Source organism: Sparus aurata, chromosome 22, assembly GCF_900880675.1.
Source record: "Sparus aurata chromosome 22, fSpaAur1.1, whole genome shotgun sequence".
NCBI classification, from domain to species: domain Eukaryota; kingdom Metazoa; phylum Chordata; class Actinopteri; order Spariformes; family Sparidae; genus Sparus; species Sparus aurata.
The window spans coordinates 9749367-9764391 of record NC_044208.1 but is presented as its reverse complement, the minus strand read 5'-3'; the positions used below and the strand labels follow the sequence as shown (position 1 = coordinate 9764391).

Sequence of the window (15025 nt, the reverse complement as noted above, 5' to 3'; positions counted from 1 at the left end):
CAACACACACATTGCTCTAATCCAACAGATATTTGTTGCTAACAGAGCAAGTTTAATTCATTTCACACATTCTTTCAGTTATTCCACATTAAGCTCACTTTCACAGATAAAAAAACATGCTGTAAACTCTGTACAGCCTCACAACGAATGGAAAGACAACTTCGAGTTCCTCTTAAAACCCTCTGGCTCATTGTTTCTATTGCACCTTTAATAGCGGTGGTGTCAGTTTTGCGCTGTCTCGCACATAAAACCTCCAATTCGCCCATCAGATGTTCCACCACATACCTCTTTTTGTGGTTTGAATCGGTCATTCTTGCAGGCGGTGTACGTCCTCCACTCAAAGTAATGCACACACTGAGACACAGCAACAAACTCTGGGGTCCCCTGCAGCACACAACACAGGAACATGAGTCAGACAGAGAGTTTCGTGATAAGAACAACGACTCAATCATTATTGAGCTGTGGAATAAGCAGAAGAGAGACAAGGCCACAGAACAATGTGTACCATGACATCAACTATTTAACATGCAGGCGAATAAAGAGAAGTGATAGCTCGAGAACTGATAAATGGCTAATGTGTCACTTTTTCTCAAATAATACGAACAGATATTATACATTTTATTAATATTACAAAAGGAGTAGAAAGTTTCTTTATTATTCAGTCTATATTAATGTTTATATTAACAGTTAGTCCCCACATTTACAGTTGAGGGCTTGAGTACAATTTGCTGATGGAGTGGTTCAAGGTTCAGTGCTCGCTCCAGAACACTTGTAGAGGGAGGGAGAGTGTTTATCATTCCAACCCTTCATCCAACATATCCATATTTAGTGATGTGTAAGAAAATGTTGTTGAAAATAGTATCTGATTCACTCACTTAAAAAATATGTGAATATCAATTTTGAGCTATCTTAGCAGTATCAAAACTGTGCACCACACAGATGAGCTGTTACGTAATTCAGCCAGTGACTACACACAGGATGCATAAAGCAATAACAAAGGCAGAGACGAAGACATCTAAGACAGTAATATTGAATATAAACAATGGCGATTTTAAACATTTAAGAGTGCTTTGCAAACGTCTTATGAGGAGGGGGACATATATTAATCAGTTGAAAGACCTCAAGGACATTAAGAATGCTGTTGTTGAGAGACTGAAGGTAACCAGAAACTTGTTGGTTGACAACAACACTACATGGTGCACCAAACACACCAGATTGATTAAAGCAACGTTATGTAACTTTTTACCCCGAAATAACAGCTCCGATCTTTGTTACAAAACTTTAATAAAAGCCACTTTCATTTCTCCTCTTCACAGCTTGTAAACTGAAAACCCAGCATTAATCATCTTTTGTGAGAACAGAAAACTCGTCTTTGACACTTGACAGGATATGATGCATTTCGATGTCAACCCACCACTCAGCCACCCCTGAAACCGCAGACACACACACTATTGACTCAAGTGAGCAGAAATACATGGCAGCTGACTGTCATTGGCCTACATAACTTCTAGATTCACTTCCTTCCATTGCAGCTGACAGCAGATGTTTCTGGTATTCAATAAATGTCATTTTAGCTTTTTTATATTGATTTCAGAGAAAGAAGACTAATCTTAATTGCACCTCAATGAAATATGAGGGAATTGAAAACAAAAAAATATTGAGAGGTTTTAACTTCAGCAAGTCGTTACCTACTGATCACAAGTAACTGACTAAAAGCAGCAAAGCACATTAACATTTCTTCAATATTACACAACAGAGAAAGTGCACTTTCATTGTGGAACTTAATGCTCAAGCAAAAATGTAAATGTTGCTCTTCTGTAACATGTTTAAAGTGTCAGGAATGACTTGCATTAAACTGTTAAAACTGTCATAAACAGTCAAATCTTGCAAACAGCCTCGTCATGATTTGCTATTCATTCATTCAAAACCTAAAATGCTTCCAGAATGCTTCCATCGCCCTCAGCTCACAGCTTTGTCTCTGGGCTAGGCAGATTGTCTTCAGGGGGGCTACCTCTCTGTAGACAAAAAGCTAGAATGATTCAGTTTTAGGCAAGGCGTTGTTTGCCACCAGACTGCTCGCAGAGGGGCAGCTTGCCTCAGTAAATCCAGCCTGTCCGGCTACTCTAACCCAGAGACACTCTGGCAGCGAAAACGAGCAGCAGCTGGCCAGTCAGGAGGGACTGCAACAACTGAAGAGGGTGGTGTATTTACTGGGGAAACTATAGGTCACAGGCCCTATGATTAGCATCAACGCAAAGCACCTAAGGACAAGCCCAAAAATTCTCTCTTCTGATGACAGGTTGTCACGTGAAGCGTGACTTTAAGTGCTTCTAAATATTCTTATTTGACAGGTTCTTTATTTGACAAATTGCATTATTAAACCTGTCATGACGTTTACAACATTTTCAACACACAGACACTAGTGCTCCTGGAAAGCACTCTTTCATTGTTTATTATATACATGTATTGCGAAGTAGACGGTAATGAAAGGGTCATTTTCAAATACCTTGGAATGCAGTCTCTGACAACCCCTCCAGTCACAAGCCTGCTTCTCTAACCTTTAGACCACCACTGCCCCTCATTTGTTAGACTAAACACAGCGCTTGGAAAAGCAGATATCATCCATTCAAAAACATGTTCTTGTGTGTTTGAGCCTTACCATGGTTTTCCCACACTGGAAGCTGATGCTGCTCTGAATGTTGTTGTCACTTCCTGGACATTTTTGTGTGCTATTGAAGTCCAGCACCCTGTCAGAGAGCTGCTGCATGGACAGATCACCTGCAAATTCAAGACAGAGGAAATTACAATCCATTAATATGGGTTTCAGTCTTCTGGTTTTCTAATAAAATAATTAGCAATAAAGGAAAGAGACTATTACAGAGAGTAGATCTAATAAATGCTATTAACCGAACCACACTAAGCTGGTTTAAATCATATTAATCAGACTGATTTTATGAGTTAACAATGAATCTTCCATATAAGACAAATAGTCCAGGGTTCAGCGTGGTTCTGTGCTTCGACCAATTCCATTCACCTCATTATTGAGAAAAACTCCATTACGAAAGGTTTAGTTGATTTATTAATAAGTCTATGGAAAAAAACTCGACAGCCGACTGTTCTAATTATCGATAAACATTTCAGTCATCTTTCAGGCAAAAACATCTGGTGGTTTCAGCTTAATAAATAAACAGGATTTGTTGCAAAATAAGCAGATTTATCTATAGTAAAAATCCCATTGTTACGCAGATGATACAGAATTTTATCAATCAATCAATCAAGTGAGCTGAAACAAATGAATTAGCTAAACTTCAAGCATGCCTTGAGGACATGAAGGTATTCTAGTTGGCTCAGTACACCTCCAAGTGAAGAGTTATATTAGTTCAGGATAGGTCCTTTAACTGCCACATAAAACATTTCAGGGACTGCCTTTAACACATAAGCTTCATTGCAAATATAAATCATGACTTCTGTTATGATGTGGCATTATATAAACAAATATAAATTACAGACACACACACACACACACACACACACACACACACACACACACACACACACACACACACACACACACACACACACACACACACACACACACACACACACACACACTTGTTCTCAGACTGGATTTCCCTGAATGTTACTGTAGCAGACAGTCTGGCAGAATAATGTCTTAACCCAGCAACCTCCACTGACCTGCTGCTCTGTAAACACAAGATAAACCTTTGGACCATAATAACCTGACCCTGCTGCCAGAACAGAGTCATCATGTATCATGTGAATAGAACCAGACAGCAGTGGGAAATGTTCTGCAACTGAAAAACATCCAAGAGTGGGGCAGTTAAATAAACTCATACCAGGTAAGCCTCACTGGTGTCTGTGAAAGCGTAACCAAACATATAACTGTAACAAATGAAAAATTCACTCAATCAATAAGAATGTCAATGAATAATCAGTGTCCTTCTCTCTGCAGGCCCAACAATCAAAAACAAGATAAACAAACACTTAAGATGTTGATCAAATGTTGTTGTCAATGTTCTCTGAGGCACTCCAACTTCAGCGCCCTTTGTAATGAACTCTACTCATGTATCCGCCTTTGTTCATGTCCTCTTCCTCATGCTCTTGGTTTTGTATTGTTCCTATTTCACTTTCTTTTCGGAAAGCCTGTCTGAAAAGGCCTGCTGAGGGGAGAGAAACCCACACAAGTGTGTGTGTGTGTGTGTGTTTGTGTTTGTGTGTGAGTGAGTGCTCTCTGCCCTCTGATTATAGCAGGACTGTTATCACAAAGCAACCATAAAGGAATGTAACTGAACAACACTGTGACCTATTAACACAAAAAACAACTTCCCTACAGTAGGCATGACTGTCTGAGTCAGTTGGGAAATGCTGCTCATGTTCTAGCCTGTTGCACTACTTCACATTAAATACCCACTTACAGTTTTTAGCACATTTTGGCAGTATCACGTCAGTTTGCAAATGCACTGAGCACAAAGATAAGGACCAAAGAAGCGGATTAAGCAGCATGATGGTTTTTACCATCACTGCTCTGGACATTTTGATTAGATAAAGTTGAAACTTGGACCTAGTTAAATGATTAGCTGATCAGAAAATGTATATTTCAGTTACATTTTCAGGTTTCAGTTACTTACACTATCAACAAGTTTTATGCGTTAATAGAACTTTCTGAAGCAAATACTGATTGCACAGTGTAATGGCTGTAGGAAAATGTACATAAATGTTCAGCCATAAACTTTGCTTTCACTGTGTTTTTGGGGTTTTTTTTGGCATTGGTTTCCCTTGTCACTATCCAACGGTGCAACAACTTTTATAACCATAGAAACTCTACAATGTAAAAAAAAAAAATAATAACCCACCGATTGAGAAGGCAGAAAAGATGAGAAGAAGAGATGGAGTGATTGAAACCGAGGTAAAATGGAAAGGCATTCACTTGATTCACGTGCTCCAGTTTAGTGTCAGAGTCTGTTCCCCCACTGATATGCGTTTCCTCTTACCACCTGGACTTGAGATTGTTCAGAGCTGTTATTTCTTCTACCATATGTAACAAAAACCTGCCTACTCATTAAAACTGAGGGGCTCCATCTGCCTTTTCACAGCGCTGAGATCAGGATTTCTAGGTCGAATTGGGATTTTTACTGTTGTTTTTTGCTTTGGAGAGTGGCCAGGCTGCTAGCAGTAGCCATGATACTAACGCTGTTTTTGCAACAGTGGTGTCAACAGTATTAACACAGGGATACGCTTGGAGGGGGAAAGTTAAAAAGTTGTCTATAATTTAAGTATTAAAAAAGTACTCATTTGGCAGAATGGACAGTATTTTACAGTAGGATCACAAGTCTGACACCACTTACATACAATACTTCTATTTTACATTTGTGTCGAATGCAAGACAATTACCAGTTATAATATTGGCTGAACAATTTGAGTGAAAAGTTGAATCTTTGAAAAATTACCATGCATTTCAGAGTATCTTTGGCATGTACCTGTTATGCTTTAAAACAGCTTGGACTCCACATGTTTGTGTAACCTGCTGACTCATGTTGTCCCAGCATGATTTCACTGTGGTCCATTACGCTTCTTGTGATGTCACAAAATGCTTGGCTTTTTCAGCCTTCAAGTGCTCCATAAATGTTCAAGTGGGTTGAGGTCAAGTGACTGTGAAGGAAAGTCCATGACAATCAGGACTCCTTGGTCCTCTTTGGTCTTCAAGTAGCTCTTGTAAAGCTTAAAAGTACGTCTCAGGTTATTATTGTAATAACAAAAAACAATACAGTCAAACATAGTATACTGACTAGTGTTCTCAGACTTTCTGACATCTATTAACTATTAAAAACTATTTCATAACATTAGTCTTCAAAGCCAATTTCCAAGAAGAAATTCATGTCCTAGTTTAAATTTGAAATATGTCTAGATTTGGTATTTTCTATAGGAATGCACAATATATACCTCTGTCTGTCTGTCTGTCTGTCTACCTACCTACCTACCTACCTACCAACGATTAGATTATAGCCAATAAAAAGAAATGTTAAAACAAAGCCAAATTACGCCCATGAAGGTACTAAGCACATGCATCAATCAGGAACAGTGGGCAGCTGTATGTGGATCTGACAATAAATACCTTAAAGAAGAAAAAGAATTGGAAAAAGCTTGTTCTGCCTCTCAGCACGCAATACATCCGCTATACATCATGCGTCCTTACATTGGTCTTATGCGATAATAAACTGATCATCTCTTGTGGACTGTTGGTCAAACAAATCAAGCTATCTGAAGACATCCCCTCGGACTTTGTGATTGTTCCTTTTTTTTTTTTTTTGGCATAGACACCTTTATTAAGCAGTAGACAGATAGGAAATATGGGAGAGAGAGGGGGATGTGACATGCAGCAAAGGACCTCCGGCCGGAATCGAACCGGGGTCGGCTGCGTTTATGGCATGGGCTCTAACCACTCGACCACCTGCGCGCCGTGATTGTTACTTTTCACTACTTTTCTTAACAGGAAGAACACAAATCCCAAACGCAATCAGAAAACCTACAGAAGAAATAAATGTTGGTTGTAGCACTAATTTCAGCGACGTGGGACAAAATGTGGTCAAGACATGAAAACAAGCTGACAACAGCTGCTGATCTCCATGAAAGCACAGACGACAAACTTTCCACCTCTACAGTGAGGCGAGTGTTTTGTTACTCCAGGGGTTTTGATTTGAGGAAGCAGGAGAGACGTGAATGTCAGAGCATGAGGATCGATCATGTGTGATTTGGAAGCACAGCCAATCAGACAGCATGAATAGAGCCCGAAGCAAACAGTACAGAGAGAGAGAGAGAGAGTGAGAGAGAGAAAGAGAGAGCAGAGCGTGAGATTTAGTCTATCTGTGTTTGAGGGCGTTTATGCTGGATGATGTGTTCCTGGGCCATGTGATTAGTCATGATTAAACTGCAAATCATCTGACTGGGCTGCTTCTTGTTTATCACCTCTCACTTCTTTCACTTTCATATATGATCTTAATCCGGAGGGTATCTTTAATAAAATAAGATGGAAACAAACCCTCCCAACAATATGAGTCTGCAGTCTTCAGCCCAAAGCAACATGGCTCTTTGTCACCCTTGGAAATCTGAGCCTGATGACACACTCTGTGGCTGAGAGCTACCAAACACCAATTTGCTACACCGGGAAGGTCACGACCTCAGACTGCAGGACAAGTTGTTGTTGTGGGACTCTGAAATAACTCTGTCTGGCAGCCTGTCTTCTTTAGAAAGGTCACAGCCAAAATCAGAGACAGCGATGTAACTAAAACTGAGAAACAGCCCCAAACAGGAGCAGGAAGTCTGTGTAGAAATGTAAATGATCTTTAGCAAAAATTGATGTGTTATTGATACTATTAATAGCTAATGACATGTGACACTTGGCAGATGTTCTGGTGTTACGACACAGCGTGAACTGTGTGACTATAAAAGTGCTGACTCTGATCACAGGGAAAGTTTCAAAGTGTTACCGTTCTGTACACACTTTTAAATGATTCATTGATTAGTCATGGAAGGAATATTAATCGCCAATTACAGCAATTAATAAGATTTAGGATAGTAATCAAAGAGTCTTTGGGTTTTGGTTTTTGAATGTTGGCAGGACAAACGAAACACTCTGGAGAAGTCACTGACCACTGGGAAATTTTGATGAGCTTTTTTTTAAATTTGCCATTTTATAGATTAAAAGAATTCAGAAAAAATTGCCAGGGTTATTTATAATTATCAAATTCCCAATTAAGTTTGCTGTTTAAGTACTCTGATGTAATTCTAGACAATAAAGATTGTTACTGAACTACAAATATCCAGCTACCATTACATCTTTGTTACAAATGTTTAACAACCACATTTGAAAGAGCAAAGATCCAGTAATCACTTAGCATTTCAGCCCTTCTGATTCCCTCGTCTCAAAGTCTATGAGCTTTTTTAAATTTGTTTTGGGTTAAATCCCTGAAAATGACGTCTGTAATTACCACAGGCTGAAGATATTTACACGTTTTGTTCTACGACTTAAAATACATCATTGAATGTCCCCCAATTCAATTATAAAACACTTAGATGTCTAAAGTGTCTAAATAAGATTACAGAGGTTGTCAAGGAGATTAAACGTCATCACAGCAAACACAGAGACTCCTCTACTCACTAGTCCCTCTTTATAGAAAACATGTATTGTAATTGGGTAGTAGGATGCCTAGTGGTGGTGATATTTTAGTCATGTGACTGATGTAGTCAGTTTATAACCCAACATCAGCTTTTAACTAGTGATTTCATTGAGGCTTCAAAAATCACAAAGTTGTGTTTATCTGTGAAGTCTCATAAACATGTTTTTGTCACAGAGATTCTTTTCAGTGATATTCCAATATCCAATTTAAAAATCCCATAGGCTTTTTGTTGGGGGAACCAGGCCAATGCCAGCTTCTGGGTTAGCCTACACACTACTCCACTCTGTTGCAAAAATTAGTCTATACTGGCAGACACATAGATATGAGAATGTTTTGCTCCCTTGTCAGGGATCGGCCCCAAAAATCATGTATTGGTGCAGCTCTAACTGACTGATGGTGAAAATAATGAAAATAATCCTGTCACTCAATGGTATAGGAGCTTCCCCCGCAAAAACTTGGCGCCAGAATAAAGGAAAATGAGCCACTGATAACTCACTTTCCCAGCAATCTAAGTGACTTTATTCGAGACGGAAGTGGCACAATGACATGGAAGTTTCCAGCAAACCCTCTTTATTTATTCACTCTAGGAATGATTTGTATGGAGTAACACTATGTTGCTACTGAAATGCATATTTCAATGATAAATGTGTGCGATGTTTTCTTTCCTTCTCTTTCACAAAAATGGTATTATTACTATCAATGTGTGTTTATGTTGGAGACGGGGAGAGAAGGAAATCAAAATGTAATCATTACATGAACATTGTTGTTGCAGCCCTGCATGCTATGATTCATTCTGCAAAAAGCCTTTTTCTGGATGTCTCAAAAAGCATCACTAATGTGTCCGTAGAGGAATTATAATGGAAGCAGCACAGTGATCCCCTGGTCCAACCGAACCTTTAATGAGTGTTTTTTGTGTTTTAAACTGTGGGGTGCTCCCCACAGGGGGCACGTCGCTTGGATGGAAAAATGTGGAGCAGCACTGAAGTTGAAGGAATACAATTGATGTGGGAATAACCAACAATTCAAGAGGGAGGTTAGCAAGTTTCATTCTGACCGCAGAACACAGTGTGAAATACGAGATGGAGAGATTTTGACTAAGATGAAAAAAGAAGTGACAATCGTCAAGAAAACAGATCAGTTGGACCTCAGGTGTACAAACAAAGACAAAGGCTTACATGCTCTTGGGTTCACTGCAAATAAATCAGGAGGACCTTCAGATATTTCTGAATCTTTTCATTTGCACAGTATTTCATAATTTTCAAAAGCCCCCAACAATTTTTCCCGGATGTATTAAAAATGCTAAAATGAAACCAAAACCTAGACATGTTCAGCTCACTATCATAAGACAAAGAAAAGCAGCAAATCTCAACATCTAAGAAGCCGTGGAGAGCAAATGTTTGGTATATCTATTTGAAACAATTAGTAGATTAAGAAAACAATTATTCTTTCCGTCACTTATCATTGTAGCTTTCTTTATTTTCACTGTAGTTGTTGCTGGTTTGACAAAGTTTGACAAGCAGATGTATCCTTTGGTTGTTTGTTTGACTACAGGCTGCTTTGCTTTATGTTCATTATAATTGTACACGTCTCTGATGTAGCTAAATGGTGCCAGTCTGGCTGCCAGGCAACTTTATTTAATCTATTTTTGACTAAATGTAAGTTGCTGACTGAAAAAAAAAAATTCAAAAAACATTGTGAATCTAAATAATTCTTGCATTACAGTTGTTGTTTTTTTTCTCATTTTGTTTGGTGGGTGGCACTATAAGTGCAGCTCCTCCCTGATTTACAGCTTGCAGTTAGGGGCAGATATGTGGATCTTGCTGACACACAGCAGCAGCAGCAGCAGCAGCAGCAGCAGCAGAGTCAGCCTCATCAGCACAGAGATCAGATCTGCTAATGTATTGATAAAGCTCTGGAAGACTGATCTATACATCATCACTTCACTCAGCATTTAGAAACCCCCCCATCAGTCATGTCAGCAAAATGTACCACTTCACAGGTGACCACAGATCTGCTAAATGTGGCCAGACTGAGATCAACACAATGAAAACAGATCTGCAGTATATAAACACAGCTCCTTGGCTGTAGATACTTCCTCAAGTGTCATAAAGAGCCATGAAATATTCTTTGCTGTTCGGTTGTCATATGACACATGGGACAAGTCAAAGAGCAATAACAGTATGTCAGCTGACATTCAACTTGTAATTCAAAAACATGAAACAAGTGATAAGGATTTAAACAGAGCAGTATAATGGGCTTGGTGATTGTAAACTCAGATGTGTTATGTGATTCTGACCTGCACCTGCTCCAAACACAACACTGAGTTTTTGTAGAACAACACAGCTGGATACAAGGCTGCAATATAATAATCATTCTACTTCCCTCGATCAAACCGGGTTTGTCTCCTGGTGGGGAGATAGGTGAAAAGGTGAAACAGGACCTGGAAACAACAACTGGTAACAATGTGCATGCTGCTCCCCATGAAAAATAATGTTAAGTGTTTAAAGACAACAAATGAAATTTGATCTGGATAAATAGATAATTGTATCTAAACTGTAGCTATGATGGATTGTTGGTATCACTGACACATTTTCTGACACAGCAAATCAGAAGACGCTGAATATGTATGTGCAACTGTGGCAAACGGATAGTGCAACGCAAATTATTAAATTTTGAATGACTAAATGCATGATAAAATCTCAAAAGAAAGGGTCCACCCATCAGAATGGTATGGCCCAAGGGAATAGATATATTCGATAATGGCATTGGTATCAATAAAACCTTATCAATTCCTATCCCTAACGTGATGTGGTGATAAAATGTGTCACAGTTGACAGTTTTCTTTATCGCACCCTGGAGCCCTGTAAAATCATACTTCATGCCTAAACCTGGTACTTTACACAGGTTGATACAAAAAAAAATGGCAGACTGTAAATATGAAGTTTCAAAAAATTGTAGACTAACTGCAAAGACTTTAACTATAAGACAATAAGATGTTCACTGGCTTTCATAAGTCAACAGTTCAGAGGTTACTGTCCAACAACAGAGCAATAACAGAGTTGAATGTGATGTTAGCTCTGAAAAAGCCTCTTGTCAAGACTTAAACAGGAAAAAGAAACACCTGTCGACTTTAATTCTTGGCCAATCAAAGGTACGTTATCTCACACAAATCAAGGCCATAGGTAGCTGAATTGCTGACAGCCTTCACTGTGTCTAAGCTCACAGCATGTTCACTGCACTGCAACAATAGTTTTTATCCTTAGTTATCTACCAACAACTCTGGACACAGAGACATTCCTAACATAACAATAAATCCATTAACATGCTGCGAAAACTGCATTTGTACATTCATACAATATCTTATCATGCTGAAGAGAACTTAGTTCACTTAGCTTCTTTATTAGGTTAAGCCATTATCTCTCCAACAGACAGCCATGATGCTTCCACACCTGACTGATAACAGATGTGTTATGTAGTTGCTGAAGCTTTATTGTGTCCCAGTGTGCACCAGTGTACCGTACTCACCGACAGACTGGTCTGTTTTGGTGGTGAGGTCCTGAGCGCAGACGGCTGTGCCGGGGCCACAGCTGGTTGTTGGCGACGACTCACAGAGCTTTATCGTATAGCTCACTTTATTATCCCGGTCTATAGCTTCCCACTTATAACTGCAACACAAGGGAAAAAAATAATTAAGTAAAGAGTAGAATAAAGGAAATTATTCAGGTCATGCACACACTTCATACCTACAGCTATACACACCTTTATCATACAGACCCACATAAGGTCTCAGCCCTGTTGTGCTAGATTAATTCAGTCAACAGATGATGGTTAAGTTTCTATTTTTTTGTTAATAAATCAATTCTTTAGTCTTAAAATGATTTGGCAAATAACCTAAACTATAGATGGGGGGAGGTGGAGAGAGTCTGTTACCATAATATTTTTAAATATTGTATAGAAAGAAACAATTACACATAATTTTTTGTGCAAAGGCAACCAGATAGACTGATAAACAAGGCCGAACATCTGTTCTGGATTATTCACACAATATCATTATTTAAATTTTCAATATTTCACATTTAATTTCACCCCTGATTTATAATAAGTGGGAATGTTAATTTTTACATCATATATTCATTTTCAATATTACATTTCTTTCTGTTTCAATCAATCTTGGTGCTGCAGAGATGCCCTGTTCTACAAATCTTCTTCTCTAGATGGAGGAAAATATGTTTGTGTGGTTCATATGCCAAGAAATGTCAAATCAGGATTATTTAAAGTAACTAAGAATGGAGAAAGACAACAAAATTATCTTCGGAAGAAATAAAAGTTTTTTCCTATAATCGACTATACAATACATTAAATAAAGATGCCGCTACCCAGTTATTAATTTACCTATATCTCACCTATGATGGTGACTGATGATGCCTTCACAGCCAGTGCGAAAATTGTGATAACCACAAACGCTTGGAAGTTGTTTTTGTGAAACTAACTGTTATTTCTGTGTTCCACAAAGTGCCCACAAGTCATACTCAAAGGTGCGCCTTGTAGTTTTGGGAAAGAAAGTCTAATGAGAGAAAGGTCTGCTTTGAATGGTCTTTTTATCAGTTGGTGCTATACAAATAAAGATTTAAAAAAAAGTAAAAAACAATAAAATAAAATAAAAAGAAAGAAAAGGTAACTAAGAATGGAGAAAGACAACAAAGTAATCTTTGGAGGAAGTAAAGGTTTTTTTTTCCTTTAATCGACTAAACAATACAGTAACAGGAGACGCTTGGAAGTTGTCTTTGTGCAACTAACCGTTATTTCCGTGTTGCATAAAGTGTTGCTGCAAGGTGCACCTTATAGTTTTGGGGAAGAAAGTCTAATGAGAGAAAGATCTGCTTTGAATGATCTTTTTATCAGTTGGTGCTATACAAATAAAGATTAATTGATTAATTAACTAAAAAAGAAAAGAAAGAGGAAAGAAAACAAAATCATCATTGGGAGAAGTAAAAGTTTATCCCTTTATAAGACTATCCACTACTATATGGAGACTCCACTACACAGCTACTCATTTACCCGTATTTCTTGGTTAATTTTGTGTCCTTTTTGAAAAAATAAGTTACCGTTTACCTATTTTTTCCCCCCCCCAAGAGGTAGATCAACAAAACAATAACATGGTTACAGGTGTGGTGCCCCTTGATTCAGAAGGTGAAAGCACAGGGAGGGGATGTGTCATGACTGCATTCATTATCCATGTATCACAATTAGAATCGACATACTAAACGCTTTTGGTGAAGTGTTTCTGTTTATAAACCAACCTTGTCAGGTGACCTGCTGCCAAAGCAAGTAAATAAAAGCCACCAGCCTGCCCTTACAGGTTGAGTTAGGTGGTTCTCATTTCTGCCCTGTCAATATTTGAACAGCGGCTGCAGACAGCGCTCCAGTTAAAGAGAACAACGCTGCATTCACGCCACGGCTCGTCCATGTACAACCCTCCCTTCACCTACAAAATGCACAGTGTCGCTCTCTCTTGTTATGGACAGACTGTCGTGCCATTGTCCTCTTCTGAGACCTGCCATTTGACGTTGCTAACAGTCAGTTAGCCTAGCTGTTACATGACAGCTTCCATGTAACGTTATCAGTTAGCGAGGCTGCACCTCCGCTCGATAGAGACAAAAGTAACCGTTGTAACTCATGTCAACTGAGCTCAATTTGCGTGAGTATTTGGAGCTCATTCAAGTCAACAGTAAGTCAGCTAACAAACCTAGCTTATACAAACTTGTGAGGCAGCACATTATTCAAATTGTTTCCACCGATATCTTAGCTAGCACGCACCGGTAACGTTGACGAGCAAAGCTAATCTATAAAGTTGATAATGTAACCGGAACAAAGAGCCGGCTGGTTGATTGTTTATGAGCTAATTTTACACAAGAGACCTTCTCATAATGTCAAAGGGTCGTGTTATATGACTGTAAACAAGCTATTAAAATTGTCAAATGACATATTTCTGAATTAAAGCTAGCTTGGCGACCTCTGCACACAACTAAAAAGATGAAACGCTGCGATTTCAAACGTTATTTCGTCTGTTTTTAGCTGCAGTCTGTTTGAGCCGGAGGTGTGTTTGTTACCTGCAGAGGTCCTGGTACCACAGGCTCCCGTCCCCCTCCGCAGCGGACCGGACCAACAAACATCCCAGACACGCCGCTAACCACAGAACCAGCCTCGGAGGCGAAGAGCGGTTAGATTTGCACAGAAATGACATGTTTACTGTGGTGGATACTGTCTGTGGAGCCGGACTAAGACGACATGATACAGCAGAGTCTATCCGCTCCGGACCAAATCAGTAGGAAGTGACTGCACCACATGACAGGACATCACATGACACTCATGATGCCGACTGATGGTGCCTTCACGAGCTGTGGGAAAACTGTGCGGAGTAAACACTAACGCTCTGATATTAATACTTACGTACCAAAAGTACAGGTAAAAGTAAATCAAACATTCATCTATATGTATGAATGTGTATTACAGGTCAACTCATTATGGACCTGGCCGATTATTAGATCTGATATTCAGCATTTTTCTACTTTATAAGTAAAACAGTTTTCTTAGTGACACTTCATTAACCAAACACTTTTAGCTCAGAGTTGTATCTCACCCTTACCCTTTTAGGCCACATAACCATCTAAAACATTACCATTTTATATCAATTAATTGGTATAGTTTGTTAAAAGTAGGTCCTCAGGCTTGATGAAGACTGCATGGTTCCTGAAACAGACAGCTGAAGTGCACATCATACAGTTAAGAGCATTGCTCAGGTGTCATGCTGCACCACCCAGTGGTCATAA

At 39.0% G+C, this 15025-nt stretch overlaps 1 protein-coding gene across 1 annotated transcript in view; it reads right to left on the bottom strand.

The window, feature by feature from the left end:
- Positions 1 to 14556, bottom strand: part of igf2r (insulin-like growth factor 2 receptor) — a 48418-nt gene extending 33862 nt beyond the window's left edge. Inside the window, 4 exon segments of the mRNA XM_030404958.1 lie at positions 286 to 384; positions 2660 to 2778; positions 11721 to 11860; positions 14306 to 14556. Coding sequence (XP_030260818.1) covers positions 286 to 384; positions 2660 to 2778; positions 11721 to 11860; positions 14306 to 14439 — 492 coding nt within the window. The 5' untranslated portion in view covers positions 14440 to 14556.
- Positions 14557 to 15025: the final 469 nt, after the last annotated feature.